We start from the raw sequence: 24,268 nt of genomic DNA, 5'->3' as shown, positions 1-24,268 counted from the left end.
CAACTGGTGGCAGAAAGTTAAACATATTTGTAAATTACTTCTATTAAAAAAATCTTAATCCTTCCTGTACTTATTAGCTGCTGAATACTACAGAGGAAATTATTTTCTTTTTGGAATGCTCTCTGATGACATCACAAGCACAGTTCTCTCTGCTGACATTATTATAATAATAACGCTTTATTTATTGTTGTCCTTAGTGGGATTTGAACCCAAGTCCCCAGCACTGCAAGGCAGCACTGCTAACCACTGAGCCACCATGCTGCTCTTAGCATACATCTGCTATGCATGGTTGCTAAAATGGACAGAGATGTCAGCAGAGAGCACTGTGCTTGTGATGTCATCAGTGTTCCAAAAAGAAACGAAAGGAATTTCCTCTGTAGCATTCAGCAGCTAATAAGTACTGGAAGGATTAAAAAATTTTAATAGAAGTAATTTACAAATATGTTTAACTTTCTACCACCAGTTGATTTAAAAGAAAAAAGGTTTTCACCCGAGTACCCCTTTAAACCTGCATCTTACAGACTTTTTTGTCTTCAAAAACCCTGTATTCAGCGCTTTGCCAAATTTTAGCTGCTTCTTCCAACATTTGGAGTAGAAAGCAGCAGATCCATCTAAAAAGGAGCTTTTCCACAAGGAGAAAACGTGGTTTGCATGGCCTTGTACAGCCTGTTTGCAGCCAGAAGATGGTCAGGCACTGAAAGCAGCCAAATCGGCATGGGAAGTGCGCAAACCAGCATCTCCATTGTTCACATAACTCTCAAAGGTACGTAAAAAGCACAGCTAGTGGGGCTATGCCCTTTGCGCAACTCCCTTTAATGTCAATATGGGTTATGCAAATAGTGGAAAACCACAGATTAGACTGTTTTCAGCATCTGACCATCCCTGCCAGCTGCAAAAAGGCTGGAGATGGCATCTACAGATTAGGATATAATGTATAGTTTGGCCATTTATTTTGTAAAGCCCAGTAAAACTTTTTTTCGTCACGTTGAAAATGCAGTATAGTCTGCAGGCTTTCTTCCATTGAAAAAAGTAGGAACAGAGCTGATTTATGTAAATGTTTACAAGAAGAGAGTCAGTATAACTAAATAATTTAAAGGAATTTTCCCAGCAAAACTATTATTCTGTGATCTGTTAACTCATGTAAGCCTCTGCTTATTTTGGTTAGGAGTTCAGTGTGTGTCCATACTTGAGTGTGCATAGAAATAGATGCCAAACACTAAGTTAATATATCAATGAGATGATCTCATTTTGATTTAAACCAAGCTGCATGCAGATTGGACTGAATATTTAACATGACTGGTATTATTCAGTGTTGATTTGGGAGATGGGTATTTTGTTGTTTTGTATACAGTGGGGCAAAAAAGTATTTAGTCAGTCACCAATTGTGCAAGTTCTCCCTCTTAAAAGATGAGCGAGGCCTGTAATTTTCATCATAGGTATACCTCAACTATGAGAAACATAATGAGAAAAAAAAAAGATCCATAAAAATCCCATTGTCTGATTTTTAAAGAATTTATTTGCAAATTATGGTGGAAAATAAGTATTTGGTCACCTACAAACAAAGGATACATTAACCACAGTTGTGAAACCACATTGTGATCCATAGGTGCAGGTCCTCCACTCCAACTTAGGTGCACAACTGCACTTGGAGTTGAGCACGTTGTATCACCTTAGATCACATCAATGTAAGTGTTCACCTACAAACAAGCAAGATTTCTGGCTCTCACAGACCTGTAACTTCTTCTTTAAGAGTCTCCTCAGTCCTCCACTCCTTACATGTATTAATGGCACCTGTTTGAACTTGTTATCAGTATAAAAGACACCTGTCCACAACCTCAAACAGTCACACTCCAAACTCCACTATGGTCAAGACCGAAGTGCTGTCAAACTACACCAGAAACAAAATTGTAGACCTGCACCAGGCTGGGAAGACTGAATCTGCAATAGGCAAGCAGCTTGGTGTGAAGAAATCAACTGTGGGAGCAATTATTGGAAAATGGAAGACATACAAGACCACTGATAATCTCCCTTGATCTGGGGCTCCACGCAAGATCTCACCCCGTGGTGTCAAAATGATCACAAGAATGAACCTAGTAAATGACCTGCAGAGAGCTGGGACCAAAGTAACAAAGGCTACAATCAGTAACACACTATGCCACCAGGGACTCAAATCATGCAGTGCCAGACCTGCCCCCCTGCTTAAGCCAGTACATGTCCGGGGCCATCTGAAGTTTGCTAAAAACAGCATTTGGATGATCCAGAAGAGCATTGGGAGAATGTGATATGGTCAGATGACACCAAAGTAAAACTTTTTGGTAAAAACTCAACTCGTATTTGGAGGAGAAAGAATGCTGAGTTGAATCTAAAGAACACTATATCTACTGTGAAGCATAGGGGTGGAAACATCATGCTTTCAGGCAGTTTTTCTGCTAAGGGACCAGGACGACTGATCCATGCAAAGGAAAGAATGAATGGGACCATGTATCATGAGATTTTGAGTGAAAGCCTCCTTCCATCAGCAAGGGCATTGAAGATGGAACTGGCTGGGACTTTCAGCATGACAATGATCCCAAACACACCGCCCGGGCAATGAAGGAGTGGCTTTGTAAGAAGCATTTCAAGGTACTGGAGTGGCCTAGCCAGTCTCCAGATCTCAACCTCATAGAAAACCTTTGGAGAGAGTTGAAAGTACAAGGAGATCTGCATGGAGGAATGCACCAAAATATGAGCTACAGTGTGTGAAAACCTTGTGAAGACTTACAGAAAACATTTGACCTCTGTCATTGCCGACAAAGGGTATATAACAAAGTACTGAGATGAACTTTTGTTACTGACCAAATACTTATTGTCACCATAATTTTCAAATAAATTCTTAAAAAATCAGACAATGTGATTTTATGGATTTTTTTTCTCATTATGTCTCTCATAGTTGATGTACACCTATGATGAAAATTAAAGGCCTCTCTCATCTTTTTAAAAGGGAGAACTTGCACAATTGGTGGCTGACTAAATACTTTTTTGCCCCACTGTATGTTTGTTTGACCTTCAAATAACTTTATTGAACAAGTTCTAATTTAAGAAAAAAAAAAAAGACCTGTAGTGTACAAAGCACCTTGGAAATCCAAATTTAAAGACTTAATGGCCCTAGTAGCTCCATGCTATTAATTATTATAAGGGATATTTTCATCTGATAAAATATAGCATATTACTAGGATATGCTATCATTTTATATGTAGGGGTCCCACCAGTCATAAAAAATTAAGGGTCTACACCAGTGGTTCTCAACCTTTTTTTGCCTGAGTACCCCTTGACAGCCCATTCACAAAAAATTGTACCCCCATATTAGAGACGTTTTGTAATGATTATAGTATAATTCATATGCTTTACTTTCCTCTATAACAGGCCCCCTGTTCCTCTCCCTATCTCCCCAGTCTCCCCGATTTACAGGTGACGTCTTCTCTAACTGGAGTTGTTTACTTTTCTTCACTATCTGGCCTAGACCGCCATTAACATTTCTCCCATACAAGACTTCTCCACAGAACCAGCCAAACAAACATATTTGGCTCCTTTCTGCAGTAAAATACCCACCTATTTACAATCCCCATGTTTATTGTCACACACAGTAATAGTACCCGCTTTGTGTCCCCATAAAGTTGTTAGGCCTCCTCTGTGCCCCCAAACTGCCCCCATGTATAGTTGTAGGCCACCATACTATCCCGCTTTGGTGCTCCACTGCTTCTCTGGTCCTCAGTGCAGTGACATCAGCCTACCATTTCTTTCTAAGTGGTCCAGACCAGTAACCAGTGGCTGCCATTACCGTTTTTTTTTTTTTTTTGTACCCCAGGTTGAGAACCACTGGTCTACACAGTTGGATAGTTGAGGGATTTAGAAGGAGTAGTAGTAATAAATTATCACTGTTGCCCTTTAGTCTCAGGATCAGTAGGTGTATTACAGGTCAGACCTCCAAGATCATAAGGGGATGGCATATCATTGCAATATGCCATGATTTTTACAAAAAGGCAAATAACCCTTTAAGATATATCTTTAGAGTTTGTGATCATTCAATAGTTCCATAACATCTTTTTTACCTATAAGGAAAATTAACTTTTTCCGGGAATGGAATGTTTCCATAATAAAAAAAAGTAGAATTTTTTTTTAAACTACAAACTGCATTTGGCTCCCAGTCGACTATTGGGTAGCTAAAGCATAAAAACAATTCATGGCTCAGTATGGTTATGATATAGTACCAGAAATGAATGGTGGAGAGGGAGAAAATAAGATAATTTTCCCAGATGATAATGGGACGCCACTGAAAGAATATAGCAGATGAATCTAGGGAAAAGCTTCATTTTGTGTATGGTAAATGGCCAATGGTTTTTAGATCTACATGTAAATACTGAAAGGGTTATAAGCAATGTTTGTTTAAATACACATACATATCTGAGATAATATTTATATCTAAAGCTAGAATCATGGGCCATGTATAACTATAATATTAGGGGACAATTTATGACCATAAAGCTTTGCAGACAGGTCTCTCACAAAGACTGACAATGTTGTTCCCTCTCACCAATGTGTAAACAAAGGGCAGCGATAAATGCCCTCAGAACATTTTAAACAGCTGTCATTTTTATAGCCACATGTATAAATGTTATAATAACTGCATTTAAACATTAACAAGAAAAAGGTAGAAGTACGGTTTGAGGTTTTACTAATTGAATTCAGATGTACCTGAGCTTACAGCAGCCTAACCATTTGCTATCCAGGGAGACATTATTTTCTACGTAACAGTATACTGAAAAAGAAAGAAAAAACAAGAGAAACCAAAACATGCAGATTAGCAGTCTGTTGTGAACAATCTGAAATAGTAGTGGAGAATGCAGAAGTCAATAGCTGAATAAAATGGATTCTGCTCCACGTGAGGACAGGGTCATGTGCAATGTGCTGCATGGTGTGCCCACATCTCTGAGTTTGGTTACATGGGCATAGTCCCGGAATGCGTTCAAGTCCATAGCACCCAACAAATGTTTGTTTTTTTCTTTCCAAGAAGAGAATAAATGTAAATTGGAAAGAGAATGAAGGTGGGTAGAAAATCAAATAAGTGACATTTTGTATTTCAAACATAGAAGAGCCTGACCCTCGATGTACTGACAAGAAGTTCAGCATCGTAGAACTTTGTTTCTATGATGACGTTGCCACTGTAAATGAAAAAAATAAATAAATAAAAAATCAGTAACTACTACAGCACACATCCATATCACATTTATACATATATCTATAACTTGAATTAACAGCAACGCAGTGTCATAAAGCACTTAGGAGAGAAAATGTAAAGGCTTAAAAGCAAAATTGTCATCACTTCCATGCTGCCTGAACCACAAGCCACCAGGGCAGTTCTAGGCAGCTTTTCCCAACACCACCAGCCTTGATTGATGGATCTCTTCCTGGGAATCGCCCAATGACTCTTGGTTCAGGCAGCAAGAAAGTGCAGCTATAAAACATGGCAGTTTTTTTTTGTAAACCTGCCACTGCAGTTTTTGAGCCAAAAGTTATTCCAGCAGAAGTCCTTGCTTTCTATTTACCATTACTTTTGAACCTTTTCTGGTTTTGGCTCAAAACTGCAGTGAATGTTTAAAAAAAAAACAAAAAACAAAAAAACACCAGGACAGAAAAGAAGAAATGTCCTTTGGAGTCTATTCACACAGAAATATTTATATGCACATGATTTAAAGCTGCAGATTTGATGCTATGTTCAGTCATTTAGCTTACATCAATTATGCACAGGATACTGTATGTGTGAATACAGCCTAAGGGTACGTTCACACATACAGAATCTGCTGCATATTTTCTGCAGCCGATTTTTCTACCCACTAAAGTTCACGGGTAGCAAAATCAGCTGCACAAAATATGCAAACATATACAGCAGATCCTGAACGTGTGAAGAAACAAACAAAGTTGTATTGGCTTTTTTCCCTGCATTTGTAGCCTTTTGGAATATTAAACTTAATCTGTATAGTTTAAAGGGGTTGGCCTCAGCTTCATTTTGTACTGGTTGTAGCAGGTTTGCAGTTCAGCCCTCATTCACTCCAATGGGAGCTGAGCTACAGTAAGCTAGCAAAGCCACTATACATAGTATATGGAGAATGGGCTTTTCGAGGTTCATTTGTTGTGTACATCCAGGTGCTGCTGCTCTGCGGATTAGCTGATCGGTGGGGTGCTTACACTGGGCGCCTCTGCCTATCACATATTCGGAGCATCGGCTGTCTATCAATAAGTCCAAGTAAACCCCCTTTAGGGTACGTTCACACGTGCATTTTTTTGCTGCAGATTTTGCTTTCTATTGACTTCAATGGGCAGAAAAATCTGCTGACTCAAATCTGCAGTAAAAAAATACACACGTTTAAACGTTCCCTTAACATTTTGAAACACTGGCCCAGATTAACTCGTACTATGTAAGGCTGGGTTCACATGTCCGTCGTGAACCCAGCCTAAAATTGTACACAATTGATGCTACAACTGATGACAACGTGCATTATTTCTGAAGGCTGGACGGGGAACCGCAGCAAAATGCGTTCCCCTGCCCGTGAAGGTCCGGCGTGTCCAACCAACCGATGTCCAAAATCTGATGCCAAATGATTGGGAACTGTCCCATTTAAATGAATGGGATCAGTTATATGTCTGAAACCCATAATAAAGAGACGCAGGTCATTTAAGACAGTTTTCTGGTGCAAATTATACCAGCACTCCAACACATTTGCATTCGTAACTTTGTCTCATTAAGTTTTCACTATACTAGGATTTCCATAACAGAGATATGCTGCCAGAATAACCTCTTACCAATGAACAATACACAATGTTATTCCTAACAGTTACATTAAAGGTCTAGTCACATGTACAGTATCCAGCGCAAAGTTTGATGTTCAGGATTTAAAGTTGTATTCAGTCATTTAGTTTACAGTGAAATCTGTAGCACAAAATCCTGCGCATCAAATCTGCACAGAATACTGTACGTGTGAATAGACGATAAAAGTGGAAAAACACCCCAAAATTATCACTTTTTTGTTGATATTGACTGTTTCATGTAACTATAATTTTCACATAATATGAGTCACTTCATTGCATATTAACCCCTTAATGATATAGCTGATTTCGCGACCAGAAAACTTGTTTATACTTCTATCTGACATGCATTTTTGTTGCTCAATATAGCTGTGCAATTCCAAGATGTTGTTTTTTTTTATTAATATTTTACCATTTAATAATTGATAAAACTATTCTACCCTTAATCAACATTTAGTAATATTTATATATACACGCTTCCATATTTATTTTAATTTTTTCCCAATTTTACTTTACCATGATACAACCACTGATGTACCACTAGAGGGAGCTCACTGCATAAGGATTTATACAGCTTCCCCTGAATTCAGTAACAATCTCTAAATGACAAGATCCCCACAGTGGTGGCGGCTAGAAGAAAGAGTTATTATTTAAAGTGGATCTGTCATGGCTATGCTGCCTAATATGAACCACTATCCTATTACTAAAATGTCACAAAATATTGGGTTGTCTGGTTAATAGGAGCGAATAAACACACCAGACACAAGGTTAAGAAACCAGTGTATTCAAGAAGAGAGAATCCCCCCTCACCTCTCCCTGCACCATTCAGTGGTTATTGACTGCATTGTTTGGAGCAGTGTTTCCCAACCAGGGTGCCTCCAGATGTTGCAAAACTACAACTCCCAGCATGCCTGGACAGCCTTTGGCTGTCCAGGCATGCTGGGAGTTGTAGTTTTGCAACACCTGGAGGCACCCTGCTGGGAAACACTGGTTTAGAGACTCACAGTAAGAAACTGTAAATCACTGTTAGGGTGCGTTCATACTGCGGAATATCCGCTCGCTGAATTCCGCGAGCGGAGATCCCGCCTGGCGAAGGTACTTCAGTGCTAGGGCCGCGGGGCACTGAGCCATCACCATTGACGGCTATGCAGTGCTCACGGAATCCGCGCAAATTATGTTCTTTCATTGCGCTGAACAATTTCAGTGGCGGAATTGTCTGAAATTCTGCAGTGTGAATGGGTCTCAATGAGACCTATTCACACTAATGTTAAGTTCACACCGGGGAATTCTGCTCGCGGAGTTCCGCGGGAATTCCGTAGTGTGAACGCACCCTTAGGCCACGTTCTCATACAGTATTTTGAGACGTTTCTTGAACTGAAAAGCAGACGTTTAAAGTTCACAAATTGTCGTATTTTTGACTATTAAACTCAATAGTAAAAGGGCCTTTTGTTTAGACACAGCTGGGGTGATTTATCAAAACCTGTGCAGAGGAAAAGTTGTGCAGCAGCCCATAGCAACCAATCAGATTGCTTCTTTTGTTTTTAAAACAGCCTCTGAGAAATAAAAGATGCAAACTTCTTTTATAGGTAACAAAAAATTGGGGGAAAATTCCAGCTCCCAAAAATTAAGATAAAAGTCCAAACTTTATTTCACATAATTAAAATTGATGAAAATTTAAACCAAAAAGGTGGTTTCAAAAGCATAGCAGAAACTCCAACGCGTTTCGAACCATCATGGTTCTTAGTCTTGCACAGCACTGTCTGCCACATACATCCTTATATACTCTAAGCAAGACAAGAAATGAGCACACATGCCTAAATGTGGGAACGCCTCTGGCTGACGAAAGTTCCGGAGGTGAAATAATGACGTGAATTTCCAGGTGAGTATTACATTTCAAACATGTTGGATAAAGCTTTCAAAATTTGTGTTTGAGATTGAATCATTCAAAATAACTTCAACATTGATCCATTTTCGGATGCATATTTCTTTTTTTCCAGAATAAGATTTTTATTTGTTTGCAAACAGCAACAAGAAACAATATGACATATTCATGAATGTGGAGAAAGAATGGTAATTGTCAGAAATGGTCGGAATAGCAAAAACATGTACAATGCTTAAAGTTATACCACGACTGACCGATTGGTCAAGTAACAAACCCCACAACTATAAACATGTTCAGCTATCTAGGAGAACAGAGAAGAGAAGAATAGGATAGGTCGGATGCATATTCTATACATGTTTTATGTGTTATGTTTTATATCAATGTATAACACACTCTGGAACTTGCTCAATTTTAACCCATCACCGCATTCATGTAGATGTGCAGCAGTTTTAGTTACCAACAGTTAACCCATTGTATTATTCATACGTTATTGAAAAGTGATTCAACCATTGTTCATACATTGCGGTGTTGTCACCGTCACATAGATCTATATACCATCCAATATATTCATTGCTTGTTCATTTTCTATAGACGAATGAACCACTAATATTTTATATAGTTCTGATTTTGCCAAACACACAAAGAATTTTGATGAAAAAATGAATTTTACACGATTAAATGAATAAATGAACGTTTGATATCCTGTTGTGTATTGTGTTATCTAATAAGTGAATAATTATATATGTATAATAACATTTTCACTGACTAGTAATTACAAGTTAGTGAAAATGTTATCATACATATATAATTGTTCACTTATTCGATAAATATTCTTTTAGATAACACAATACACAACAGGATATCAACCGTTCATTTATTCGTGTTAAATTCATAAATAACGCAGAATGTGAATCGAGTCATGAGTCCATCAGATATTGAGAATTTATACTTGTCTAGTCATACAGACATCCAGCTACTTTAGAATTTTCTTTTACATACATAAGTTCGCTATACATAAATTATATGTTGCGCATTTTTGTGTGTTTGACAAAATCATAACTATATAAAATATTAGTGGTTCATTCGTCTATAGAAAATGAACAAGCAATGAATATATTGGATGGTATATAGATCTATGTGACGGTGACAACACCACAATGGGTTAACATTGAGCAAGTTCCAGAGTGTGTTATACATTGATATAAAACATAATGCAATAAATACACATAAAACATGCATAGAATATGCGTCCGAAAATGGATCAATGTTGAAGTTATTTCGAATGATTCAAACACACAAAATGAAAGCTTTATCCAACATGTTTGAAATTAATACTCACCTGGAAATTCACATCATGATTTCACCTCCGGAACTTTCGTCAGCCAGAGGCGTTCCCATATTCAGGCATGTGTGCTCATTTCTTGTCTTGCTTAGAGTATATAAGGATGTATGTGGCAGACAGTGCTGTGCCATGACTAGACTAAGAACCATGATGGTTCGAAACACCATGTCTGGCCAATGTATGTGAAGCACAAAAATATCATGGCGGAAATGAATGACACAGTGGAAAAGCTTGAAGGGACAACTTCTATGAAGTTTGTCAGCAGACACTACAAAGAGGACATGGAGGGGAATGTAAGCATGCAATAACTCTTAATATTTAAAGGATGCTATCCATTTGTACATATGTTCTTACGTTAAAACATTAGCTGGCATCATCTGAGACTCTGGTGCTGCTTCTATCATGGACTGCCAGGTGTTCACAGAATTGGGCATTACAAAGCCAAACTCAAAGGACCACTCTGAAAGAAAAAGATACCAAAGCAATGTAAATACATAGCGTAATTTGCATTAGCCTTTAATTATTACATTGTTTTAAAGTCCTGTGGTGGACCTATGAAACTTAAAAAAAGGTCATATGCATTAACATGACCAGAAAAGGGGTCGAGGGGCAAACTGCAGTCTGGGCCACGCATCTGACACCGGTGTGCCTACTGCAGGAAACTTCTTTGATTACTCTACTGTCACAACCTGCTTAATTTTATGGGAACAGGTTGAGGTTACGTTTATGCCCCATGGCTGACAGGAAAGGCACTCTCAGCCTGTATGTAGAGTGGGAGCCACAAACTCTTCAATTGCAGAGCCGCAGGTGACTCCATCCCTGCTGAATCGCTAGGACCATCCAGCTTCTACTGGGGCTCTTGCAGTTCTGGCTAGGACCCCCCACAATGTTACTTACAGCAGCTCTTGCCAAAGTTTGAGTGCCTGACTTAGGCTTCACAACGCTACTCCCGACACATCATGGTGGAGACTGTTTCTACCATGTGTACCATATTCCTCAATACTTCCCCTCTGCTTATTTATTGTTATTACAATGCCAGTATTCAATTTGACTTTTCATACTGCTGGCCAATGTATAACTCCCCGCACTGCCACCCATAGGGCGCTAGAGGGTGTCACAACTCTCTTGTGTACAGTCGGCACCTACTACAGCCAGCTGCTTAGACTATTTAATTCCGACAGCACATCCAGGGTCTAAATGTGCCCAATGTAAACTATTCAGCATAGGGGCACCCCCAGTGCTTATATCCTGACAAAATCCTATTCCTCTTACTCCATATATTTTATTCTGCAAACATGGCCAGAGAAGTTTTAGATCAAAGTAAACATGAATATAAAGTTTAAAACAAAAACACCAAATGTTTTCAAATGTCTGACTATCTGCATATAAGTCTCTGTCTCTGCTGCAGTCCTGGCAATCTCATAATTGCTTTATGCAAGGTACCGCAGAAGCTGCTGGGTCTTAACACACCCAGAGGAAACAATATATAAAAGTGAATAGATAACTAAATACTATAGCTAAAGCCCTCACCACATACAACCCAAAGCTACATCACAGATATCTGAACAACTGTATGAAAAAATGACATTAGTCATAAGAGACTTAAGTTGAACAGTGCAATTGACTCTCCAAATATGAAAAAAAAATATTTGAAAACAAAAACACTTCCCTTCTTTGTTTTTAATGTATTTCACAATTTCACCAAAACTGAATATAATGGTGTAAAAATAGTTACGTATAAAAAAATAAAAAAAATACTCAAAAAACTATTAATACAAGATAATAGTACAAATAGTACAAAGTACAAAAAAATAGAAGAACTATGCCTAGTCATTAATAGTCGAAATTGTCCCAGTCTAGAATTGGTTAATGAAAGCATTTTACTTTTCTACTAGAGATTTTCATCAAGCTGATACACTGCTAAAGCTTTATTAAATGCAAACATTAAAAGGGAAAAACTAAACAAAAAGGAGTGAAGGGGCTGAGTACAAATCAATGCAGGCAGAAAAGACAAAATGCAAATAAAGTAGTACATGTGTAGAGAGTGCAACATCAAATGGGAGCAAGGGATCAAATACAACATCAGTGGACCTCAGGAGTCTGCTACAGGTACGTCGTCCTGAGAGGACAGAGAAGGGAGAGCAGTGCAGGTAGCAAAAGCCAGGAGGGCATTTAGGCGTGACTACAAGTAGTCAGGTAGCTTTAAAAGACCAAAAATCATCTTGTTCACAACAACAACTATAATATAGTGAAGAACTCAGCAGTTCTAGGCATGGGGGAGGAATATAAACCAGAGAGAACCGAAGGGAAAGGAAGGGGTGAAGAAAGAGAAAGGCAGACAGAGACAAAAGAGCAGGAAACTGAAGAGAAAGAGGATAGAGCATGGGTGAGAGGGGGGGAGGGGGGTGTTAAGGGCTAAGGAATCCCAAATTGCCAAGTTCCTGCTTATGGGGAAGGAAAACCCTAGCAAATGAACTGGGGGGTGGAAGTGAACTCGATCCAAGGGCACCAGCAATTCACATGGCATTCCATCTCAGAGTGCAAATCCACCAGGCACTCCTCTGTATTAGCGTTTTTTTTAACTAGTGGAAAGGAATGGTCATAACAACCTATTAGTTTTGACTCTGAAAAATGGAAGTGGCAACCCAATTGGCTACTAGGAGCATGTCCTATCCTTTCTGTGCAATTTTTATGAATTTTTACATTTAAGAATAGTATACAGTATTTCCCTATATGTCACCATACCTTCTAAACACTGTCCTTTAAAGTAGACTTTCTGTTCTAGTCTGAAATTCTCCATCTCTTCTTCAGATGCAAAGTTTATTTCTCTGGACACAGATTTACATTTTAAGATTTTCTTGGGCACTCGAGCTATAGGAAAAAGCAAACTGTGAAAATCCATACAAAAACATACAATTTCTAGCATACACACAGAGAACGAGGGAGAGAAAGAGTTTGTAATTTCAACTCCTGAAAAACATTAAAAACACAACTCAAGAATGTCTAGACTATGATAGTACATATCTTTTCTAAAACACTACCATTTGGTCTTTTCATATGAGTAAACCAGCAATACTGTTTCCATTAATTACTAAGGGGAGCTTGTCACTTAGGCTAAGCCGCCCTTACCTTATTAAGTGTAGCATAACAGGGACAGACGTGCGATTTTTATGCTATCTGCCCCTTACAAATGAATCTTTATCTTAAAGCAGACCACAGCAAGAAGAGAGGTACTGCTCCCCCTGCCACCCACTAAAGGTTGACCAATTACTCCCTATGCACAATGATGGAGTATGACAATCTGTCAATCATAGTTTTGTGGGTGGGGCAGTTTTGTGTCCGCATGCTGCCTTCTTTTAGGTGTATTTCCTATGTTATGCTGCCCTCACATATCCAAACTCACGTTTCCTTTAACAATATACACTGGGGGCACAATTCCACTGCTTGAAGAAAAGGCTTAAAAGGAAAGTTTATAAAATTCATAAAAAAAATAGTTGTGTAGAGAAAAAATATGCTAGATTCTACAATGTGATAAAAAAGGTTCCCTTTGTGGTTATGATAGTTCATATAAGTTTAAACAAATCCATTATTTAACAGGTAAATGTATTTACTAATTTTGAAACGTTTCTTTTGTTCTTCTTATGTTGGTTTGTTTGGTGCCTTTCTGCAACTACTGTTTCATTGTTTATTTATAAATAAAATACTATTGAAAGTAAATAATGTAATGATGATATTTAAAGTTTTTACTATAGTACAACAAAGGGATAAGTTTTTGGGAAAACCTGTCCAATTGATAGGAGGCTCTAAATACCCTGATGAGCTGCCTCTACCCCGGATACAATATTATATACGATTGGGCATGGAGGTATATAGTAGGGATCGACCGATATCGTTTTTTAGGGACGATACCTATAGTCTGGTATAAATTATCGGCTATTTATCCCCCCGCGACACCGCTGCAGATCATTGATTTAAAGCGGGCGCTTTAAATCAATGAACTGCAGCGGCTTTTGCGGTGCCATAGACCACCGCCGCTGCCCGCTTCTTTCCCCCTGCCTGTCCGGGGGTCCTGAGTCCTATTACCGCCAGCGCCCCCCCCCCCCACCACTCCGTGCCCCCACCGCACCGCGTCGCACCCCCCACCGCACCGCCCCGGCCCCATTGAGAGAGAGAGAAAAAAAGGAGAGAGAGAGAGAGAGAGAGAGAGAGAGAGAGAGAGAGAGAGAGGGGGGAGAGAGAAAGGAGAAGAAAAGAGAGGAGAGAGAGAGGGAGAGAGAAAGAAAGAAGAGAGAGAGAGAGAGAGAGAGAGAGAGAGAGAGAGAAAGGAGAAGAGAAGAGAGGAGAGAGGGAGAGAGAAAGAAAGAAGAGAGAGAGAGAGAGAGAGAGAGAGAGAGAGAGAGAGAGAGAAAGGAGAAGAGAAGAGAAGAGAGAAAAGAGGAGAAGAGAAGAGAGAAACGAGGAGAAAAGAGAAGAGAGAAAAGAGAGAAGAAAGAGAGGAGAGAGAGAAGAGAAGACAGAAGAGAGAGAGAGAGAGAGAGAGAGAGAAGAGAGAAGAGAGAAGAGAGAAGAGAGAAGAGAGAAGAGAGAAGAGAAAGAGAGAAGAGAAAGAGAGAAGAGAAAGAGAGAAGAGAAAGAGAGAAGAGAGGAGAAGAGAAAGCGAGAAGAGAGAGAGAAGAGAAGACAGAAGAGAAGACAGAAGAGAAGAGAGGAGAGAAGAGAGGAGAGAAGAGAGGAGAGAAGAGAGGAGAGAAGAGAGGAGAGAGAGGAGAGAGAGAAGAGAGAGAAGAGAGAGAAGAGAGAGAAGAGAGAGAGAGAGAGAGAGAGAGAGAGAGAGAGAGAGAGAGAGAGAGAGAGAGAGAATTGTAATGTAGGAGCAACCAACAGAAATCTGAATGCAGCTCTGGACTATAATTTAGATAACATAATTGATAATTAAATATATTATTAAAGCTGAGGGTGCACAGCAGTAGATCTTGTCCACTTGCTTGAAGTCCATTATAGTACATGATTTGATGCACTTGTCATGTGACTTATCAGAGAGAATCCGATAGTGCTGGATTCCCTCCACCAGTCAAGTTGATGGTAACACAAGGCAATGGCCGGTTATCCTTCTTGTAAGGCTATATCACATACGGTAGTTTAAATATGGTAGTGGGCTGAGGTTCACACAGCAAAAGTTGAAGCTTTAGCTTTACGTATACTAGCCATTATTTTGAAAATATTTAATTGGATAAAATATTTAAAAACACTTTAAGGGTCCGTTTACACATGCTTTTTTTTTTTGCTGCTGATTTGATGCAGCAGATTTTGCTGCCCACTGAAGCAAATAGGCAGAAAAATCTGATGAAAGAATAAGGAAATGTGTACTGACCCTAAGGGTCTTTTCACACGTACAGTATTCTGCACATTTAATGCTGCAGATTGCAGTGTAAGCATTAAATATGCGCAGAATACTATACGTGTGAAGAGACCGTAAAACTACAAAGTGTAACGTACCTTCATGTTCAACTCCTGGAAACGATAAGTCTTCTGCTCCTTGCCACATAGTCTTTCCTGTCTCACCATCTCGAAGAATCATTGAATTTCTATTAAGGTTAAGGAATACAACCTGCTGAGGTCTAGAACACAAAGGCATTTAAGTCATGCATGCATTACTGGCACTGAAACTAAGTTGGAGCTGCATTTTGTAAAAGTGTGACCTTGCAACTATAAACCTATAAATCATAACAATATTTTGTCAGTCCCAATTGTGCTACTAAAACAAACGTGACTTGTTGTGGCATGGACTGCACAAGACCTCTAACCCTTTTACCCCTTCAAGACCCAACAAGTTTTAATTTCTGGCTCACGTTTTTTTTCCTCCTCATCCCACAACTATTTTTTATATTTCCACTGACAAGGTTGTATAAGGGCTTATTTTTGCAAGACAAGTTGTACTTTTGGTACTACTGGTAAACTTTATTCCATCCTATAATGCATTACAAAGCATGAAAAAAAAAAATTGAATATGGACTGCACAATTTTTTTGGGTTCACAATGCAGTTAAATTGACATGCAAGCTTTATTGTATGGGTCAGTACAATTCCAATGATACCAAACTTGTTTCGTTTTATGGTTTAAAACAACAACAACAAAAAACAAAAAGCTCTGTTCATTGCCATGTTCTAACCTCTATAACTTTTTTATTTTTCCATCCTACGGAGCTGTGTTAGGTTTAGTTTTTGTGCCATGAGCTGTAGTTTTCAATGGTACCACTGCAGTTCTGGCTTATTTTTACTATGCAAACGCGACGGGGCCACTAGACACCAGGCAATAGCAGCATTTAATGTTTCAATGCCCTAATCTGTATATATCACAGTATTTAACTAGTTAAATTTCGGACATCGTAGCGATTTCTGATGTCTGCCATTACTGGCAGATGTCACCTAGGCATCTCCGGTAATGATGAGGACCCGACGCAGGTCCGCCCACCCGACCCATGACGTACATGTAGGTCATGGGTCGAGAAGGGGTTAAGGGTACGTTCACAAGGTAGAATTTCTGTGTAGAATCCAGCAGAAAAATTCTGCTCGGGAATTCAGCTACATGAAGATAACATTGTGGTGAATGAAATTTCCACTGTCCCATTTACATGACAGATTTTCCGCTGCTGAATTTCCACTGCAGAAATTCTGCGTTCCGGATTCCGTGCAAAGAATTAACATGAAAATTATTCTTGTGGAATTCCGCAGCAGAGTCCCACTGAAATCAAATTCTGTTTAAAATGTGTGTGTTGAACACAAGAAATTCCGCATAAATTCAGTACAAATTCCGCACACATTCCATGCGGAATCTGCATAACTGCAAAACAATCAGCTGCAATCTTGGCAGAATGGAATCTGAGCGGAAGCAATTCCACCGTGTGAACATACCCTAAGAATGTAGGAATGTTTCATTTTCGCTTTTTTTGCCTCACCTTCTAGAAGCCATAATGCGTATAATATCCTACCTACAGACCTATACGAGGGCTTCTTTTTTTGCACCACAAATTATACTTAAAAAAAAAAAAATTACAGTTTTCCTATACATTTCCACCCACAAATAATATGTTATCACCCATATTTTTTTAAGAGGTGTCTGGGCATGCTCTGTGACCTTTGCAGATGTCATTCTAAAGGGATGGTGAGACTAAGGAGTGTGTGTGGTAGACGGCATGCACTCCATTTCTATGGCCGCACCGAAGAGACCTGAGTACAGCACTCGGCACCATCGACGACCATACAAATGAATGAAGCATGTGCCGTCTACCGGTAGATGACACATGCTCCTCACAGAGAGCAGGTGTCCCGTTCCGGAGATCGCGGGGGGGTCCCATGGTCAGATACCCATGATCAGCTACTTATCCCCTATCCTGTGGAGAGGGGATAAGTTTATTTCGGCTGGAGTTCTCCTTCAACATCCACATGAAGTACAGGACCCAAGGATTTCCAGCACAACATTGCATCACACTGCCTTCACCAGCTTGTTTTCCTCTCATACAGTTCATTTAAGTGCCATCTTTTCCCCAGGTAAGCAATGCACATGCACCCGGCCATTCACCTTCCACTACTTGTGTGGTCTTACCCCAATTCATACAAAAGAAGATGGACCATGCATACCAGCCTACTCTCCAACAGTGATCAATTTCCAATAGTAAGGTTCCCAATGCCTGAATTCAACACTGTTGTTCTGTGCATAGTTTGCTCTAGTTGTGAAGTTTAACTGATTTAGCTCAGTTATGCTTGCATTTATGTAATCCCTCAAATGACCGATGCATTGCCTGTGTTCATCTCCTCTTTGGTTTCTTGTGTAATACATTTCATTTATTGATGCATTCATTGGCTGGTAACAAGAATGTGCACACTTTGGAGCAGAGTGCAGGCCCTAACAGCATGGCTGAAGTGTTATCTCTTAATGTGATTTCAACAGCTTAAGTTTCCTTCATCCCGACTAGGGGCAGAGGGTCACTATTAATAGCAACTTCACACTATGTATTCAAGGAGAGACCAAACCTCCAGAACATATGGAAAGTTATGATAAATGTAAGTAAAATGGCCAATAATAAAATGTCCATACACCAATACAGAAAGCAGCGGCTTATCTACCAACAAAGCAGAAGGACCCTGGTTTCTTTAGGCATCTGCCAGGAAAGAAGGCCATGATACACATTAGACTGTTAGGATCTGCAGATATTATATAAGTATATGGGACGCTAAGGGTATGTTCACACACCAGAATTTACTGTCTATTGATTCAAATGGGATTCCGCAGTCCCATTCAGACAGCAGAATTTCCGTGGCAGCCATTCTACTGTGGAAATTATGCTTTCTGCAAATATATAAGATCAGTCTTCTATTTTGCAGAATCCTATGTCGGAATCTCAATGAATTCAATGAGCCTTGAATTTAGATGGAATTCTGTGTTATGAATTCTGTTTCACTGCAATTGTGCAGTAATTCCAGCAGAATTCTGCAATTTCATTCAGAAAGCTTTGCTGAATGGAATTTGAGGAACTGCAGACATTCCGCCAAGTGAGAATTTCCAAACTTGCCAATGGACAGTACACTGCCCATAGCAACCTTTTTTTCCTTTTACATAAGGAGGTGTCTTCCAGACTGACACTGTTGTCTTTGCTGAGACCTTACACAACTTTCTCTGTAGTTTACAGCAGCTGATAAGTACTGGGAAGATAAAGATCCTTAAAACAGAAATACCTTTCTAAATCTGTTTAACTTTCTGGCACCGGTTGATTTGAAAACATATTTGTATCCTCTGGAGTACCCCTTTAAGGACCTTTAACACGGGGTGAGGATTAGCTAAACAGGACACATTAAGACCCAGCAATCAGACAAATAATAAGCAATTGGTTGATTGTGGGATTGTGCAGCCCTTAAAATTATTACTGGTTAGCCCCACATCTCCACATATACAGTGGGGCAAAAAAAGTATTGTCAGCCACCAATTATGCAAGTTCTCCCACTTAAAAAGTTGAGAGTGGCCTGTAATTTTCATCATAGGTATACCCTCAACTATGAGAGACATGAGGAAAAAAAAATCCATAAAATCACATTGTCTGATTTTTAAAGAATTTTATTTGCAAATTATGGTGGAAAATAAGTATTTGGTCAATAATACTTTGTTATATACCCTTTGTTGGCAATGACAGAGGTCAAACGTTTTCTGTAAGTCTTCACAAGGTTTTCACACACTGTTGCTGGTATTTTGGCCCATTCCTCCATGCAGATCTCCTCTAGAGCAGTGATGTTTTTGGGGCTGTCACTGGGCAACAATGACTTTCAACTCCCTCCAAAGGTTTTCTATGGGGTTGAGATCTGGAGACTGGATAGGCCACTCCAAGACCTTGAAATGCTTCTTAGAAGCTACTCCGTTGTTCAGGCGGTGTGTTTCATTGTAATGCTGAAAGACCCAGCCACGTTTCATCTTCAATGCCCTTGCTGATGGAAGGAGGTTTTCCCTCAAAATCTCACGATACATGGCCCATTCATTCTTTCCTTTACACGGATCAGTCATCCTGGTCCCTTAGCAGGAAAACAGCCCCCAAAGCATGATGTTTCCACCCTCATGCTTCACAGTAGGTATGGTGTTCTTTGGATGCAACTCAGCATTCTTTCTCCTCCAAACATGATGAGTTGAGTTTTTACCAAAAAGTTCTGTTTGAGGTTGTGGACAGGTGTCTTTTATACTGATAACAAGTTCAAACAGGTGTTATTAATACAAGTAACAAGTGGTGGACAGAGGAGACTCTTAAAGAAGAAGTTACAGGTCTGTGAGAGCCCGAAATCTTGCTTGTTTGTAGGTGACCAAATACTTATTTTCCACCATAATTTGCAAATAAATTCTTGAAAAATCTGAGAATGTGATTTTATGGATTTTTTTCTCATTATGTCTCTCATAGTTGAGGTATACCTATGATGTAAATTACAGGCCTCTCTCATCTTTTTAAGTGGGAGAACTTGCACAATTGGTGGCTGACTAAATACTTTTTTGCCCCACTCTAAATGGGGATTAAGACAATGATGCGGGATGCGGGGGCTGCGGGAACAAATTGTGCTGGATGCACAATCACTGAGCCATGTAAAAGGCTCAACAAACAAGCCGCAATCTATTAGATCTGTGCCCGTATCAGGTAAGGGTCTACCCATCTAAAATTACAAGAGTCATTTTATATTGGTGTAGACCCTTGCCTGATAGGAGCCCTGTGCATTGTACCCATAGGAAACATGGCATCAGTCATGTGACCCACACCTGTTCATTCATTTAGCCCATAGAAGGAAAACAAAGGATACATCCATAGGCTATACAATTTTACTGTGCAGACAAGGGGCTGCTGCCCTGATATGGAAAGGTATGTGGGCAATAGTATGATTGCCTATTTAATAAACAAATACATGATAACGAAGCATACTTAAAGGTTAAGTAACTCATATTAAGAAATAAAATCCAAGTGGCTACCTTGTTTGATACTATACGTTCCTGTAAGATACTAAGTAACCCTGTGAGATCACATGAGACTGAAGAAGTGATTTATGCTATGTCATATCATGACAATACCATAGGCTCTCTCGTACCTGTAATAAATTGTCTGAGAAATGAGCGACCAGCATTCTATGTCAATGCATACAGACAAACCGAACGTCTCGCCAATAATACATTATGGCTTACAGGAACACTAAAGACATCAGTTTAACCATTTGCAAAGCAGCAATAGCATTCCCAGATGGAAAATGGGTGAAACGGATCAGAGAGAGACATTTCCAGGCTGAGGATCATGTATTGGGGATATATGGAATACATGTGCTAAACAACTTTAAAGCAAACAACATGGTCGTGAGAGAACAGGTTGTTATACCTCCAAGAGTAGCCACATTCCCAGAGGCCTCCATACACAGCAGGTGCTGCTCTGGGGACATGTTAGGTAGCTGACATGGAAAAGTGGTTAACACTAGGATTACAGCAAATAGAGTCTAAGATAACTGCTTTGTACCTCTAGGAATTAGTACTTTAATCTGACAGAAAGCTAAGAGGTAAACACTGAGAGATGGGGGATGGGGTTTCATTTATTAGTAGCAGCTATAAGCTGGATACATATCTGTACCATGAGTGGCTCAGAAGTACATTTTAATTATACTTCGGCTTCTTTCACACTACAAAATGACTCCGTTTTAAAGATCCGTACGAAGTTCCGTCTGAAAATCAGCTGAAAACAGCAGTTATAAAATCCTATACGGCCGTTAGAAAATCCCATTATAGTCTATGGGATTTTTCTAATAGCCGTTTTAACCCGTTATAGCCAGTTACTAATAACGGCCGTTATTTTGCGACGGAAGATAGTAACGGGAGAAATAGTGCATGCAGTATTTCTCCCGTTACTATCTTACGTCACAATCCGCAAGTCTGCCTGATTCTCTAAAGGAGCCAACGACCAGCTAAATGTCTATTGGTTCTAGCAGATTATTCCTCAAAGTTTCCAGTTGGGTAAAACCAGCGTTTGTATTTTGGCAAGCTGAAACCTCAGTCAGAGTAATGGTGTGGCAGCATGCCCTAAAGGATGCACATTTAGGATTTATAAAAACCACACTTACAACTATATTTATTTATTTATATAGCGCCTACAGATTCTGCAGCGCTTACAATTATGGGGTACAAACAAAGACAAGTATCAGACATAATAATACACAATAACTGCACATATATTACTGCGGTGAGCAAAACACTGAGGCTCAAAAAATTTAGTAAAAACAAAAGGGGTACTGCATTGGCCAGCGTTCGGAAGTAAATGCTCCAAATGCTGATTTCTTGGTGCGGGAGTTGGCCACACCCCTCATGCCATCATGGTCATGCCCCCTCAATGAAAGTTAATGGGAGGGGGCGTGACGGCAGTCACGCCCCCTCCCATTAATTTTCATTGAGGGGGCATGACCATGATGGCACGAGGGGCATGGCCTACCCCTGCAGCGTGAAAACAGCATTTGGAGCATTTACTTCCGAACGCTGGCCAGTGGAGTACCCCTTTAACCAAATGTGTCTGGTTACAATTTTTCATCTCATTCATGAATACCTAAGGTTATGTGATATTTAGGCATCTGGAAAAGCTGAATTACATCCCCAGCCATTTAACTGGTTGCTTTTCTGGATACCAACTACTTGAACAAAGAGGATATTGTAAGGATCTATAATGCACGCTGACAACTACAACTTCCATTAAAGCTAAAGTGAGAATGATGGTAGTTGTAATTATGAGCCAGCTGCCCGGCTCTTCTCTTTACTGTACAGTAAAAGTGCAACTCCTACAACAGTAACTGCTGGAATATATTTTCCCTTTTAAATATAATCTGCCCTGGATGCAGTCCTAGAAATCTCACATAAAGGAAAAAAATAAAAATAAAAACAGATGTTGCCGATTTTTTTTTTTCCAACATGTTTAACGGATTACACATTTTAAATATTTAATACTGTGTAGCTGACGGCAGGCTCAAGTCAGGGTTCTGCCCGAGTTATTGGAATATTATCCGTCTCCATCCATCTATCCCATAATGACACCATGTATTAGCAATCTTCCTGAGAGCATTAAAAGCCCATCATACTTATGGCAGAGGCAAGCTCTACAGAAATAGCCCTGGCTCTACTCCCCGCTCTCTGCTATAAATGACAACAAGATGAGTACACCTGCATTAAAAACCATTAACAAGAATGTGTGCCTGTCATGAACACACCGCAGTGGCGCTAATTTCCTCGATTCACCATAAATTCCACCTCAGCCTTGCCATACGTGGAGGCCACTCAATAAACCCACACAACAAGAGCCAAGGTCTTCCTGCTTCTTGCTATGAGCAGTACTAAAAGCTAGCTCTCATTGTGGTCAAAAAGCCATTCATTTACTGAGCCAGGGCTGTGAACACATTCTATCCACAAAGCTGAAAGCATTACCTAATACAGCCATTCACTTCTGTTACCACTTGTAGTGGGGAATCTCACCGATTTACTGTATCTGACGATTAGCCAAGTGTAATAGATGGCAAGGCTTTAGCAGGTGGGATTATACACCTACGGTCTGGACAAAGAATGAGAACTAGAATGTTAAGAAAGATTTACCAATGTCTGCATGTATTTTGTTTTTTTGGGAGGGGGATGGACACGTATACATTATATACAGTGGTCCCTCAAGTTACAATATTAATCGGTTCCAGGACGACCATTGTATGCTGAGACCATAACTCTATGGAAACTCGGTAATTGGTTCTGAAGCCACCAAAATGTCATCCAAAAATAGAAAAAGTGAGGATTAAAGAAAAATAAGCAGATAACTAATATAGATAAAGCAAGTTCTTACATATAAAAGTAATAAAGATCTGCTGGGAGCTGTAAAACACTGTCTCTGTCAGTGTTTCCCAAGCAGGGAGCCTCCAGCTTTTGCAAAACTACAACTCCCAGCATGCCCGGACAGCCAAAGGCTGTCCGGGCATGCTGGGAGTTGTAGTTTTGCAACCACTGGGGGCACCCTGCTTGGGAAACACTGGTCTATGTAGAGGACAGGAGCTTCTTCGGGGTCCTGTAGAGTACACAGTGTCCTAAAAAAAGGAACATGGAGTCGCCCTCACCTGGTGTGCGAAGGAGCAGCTAAGCCTGGCACAGGTAAAGTGTACAGAACATGTAATACCTCCCTGTACTGTAGGGGCGCTACCAGACAGCCAGTCAGTGCATACACTTCAGTAATACAGGGGTTTTACCAGTGAATGCCCATTCTGATTGGTCGGTTCTTCCAGCCAGTGACACGTTTCACAGATCTGGCCTGTCTGTACATTACATAGTTACATAGTTACATAGTTAGTACGGTCGAAAAAAGACATATGTCCATCAAGTTCAACCAGGGAATTAAGGGGTAGGGGTGTGGCGCGATATTGGGGAAGGGATGAGATTTTATATTTCTTCATAAGCATTAATCTTATTTTGTTCCAGGAATGTATCTAATCCTGTTTTAAAGCTGTTAATTGTTCCTGCTGTGACCAGTTCCTGAGGTAGACCGTTCCATAAATTCACAGTCCTCACGGTAAAGGAGGCGTGTCGCCCCTTGAGACTAAACTTTTTCTTCTCCAGACGGAGGGAGTGCCCCCTCGTCCTTTGGGGGGGTTTAACCTGGAACAGTTTTTCTCCATATTTTTTGTATG

At 39.9% G+C, this 24,268-nt stretch overlaps 1 protein-coding gene across 6 annotated transcripts in view; it reads right to left on the bottom strand.

Moving 5' to 3' along the window:
* PDE6D (phosphodiesterase 6D) overlaps positions 1-24,268 on the bottom strand; it is an 86,423-nt gene that overhangs the window by 24,464 nt on the left and 37,691 nt on the right. For 2 of the 6 annotated variants that reach the window (XM_056565540.1, XM_056565539.1), the window contains exons 2-6: positions 15,561-15,682; positions 12,810-12,935; positions 10,419-10,524; positions 5,138-5,198; positions 4,732-4,795 (exon numbers count right to left, since the gene is read on the bottom strand). In XM_056565540.1, the coding sequence (XP_056421515.1) occupies positions 4,781-4,795; positions 5,138-5,198; positions 10,419-10,524; positions 12,810-12,935; positions 15,561-15,682 (430 nt within the window). In that variant the 3' untranslated portion in view covers positions 4,732-4,780. Of the gene's footprint in view, positions 1-2,986; positions 5,199-10,418; positions 10,525-12,809; positions 12,936-15,560; positions 15,683-24,268 lie in introns of those variants that run through there. The other 4 variants (XM_056565538.1, XR_008891191.1, XM_056565537.1 and 1 more) reach the window with 4 other exon arrangements.

Source organism: Hyla sarda, chromosome 3, assembly GCF_029499605.1.
Source record: "Hyla sarda isolate aHylSar1 chromosome 3, aHylSar1.hap1, whole genome shotgun sequence".
NCBI lineage: Eukaryota > Metazoa > Chordata > Amphibia > Anura > Hylidae > Hyla > Hyla sarda.
Note: the sequence above shows the minus strand (reverse complement) of the source record. Positions and strands in the feature narration are given on the sequence as shown.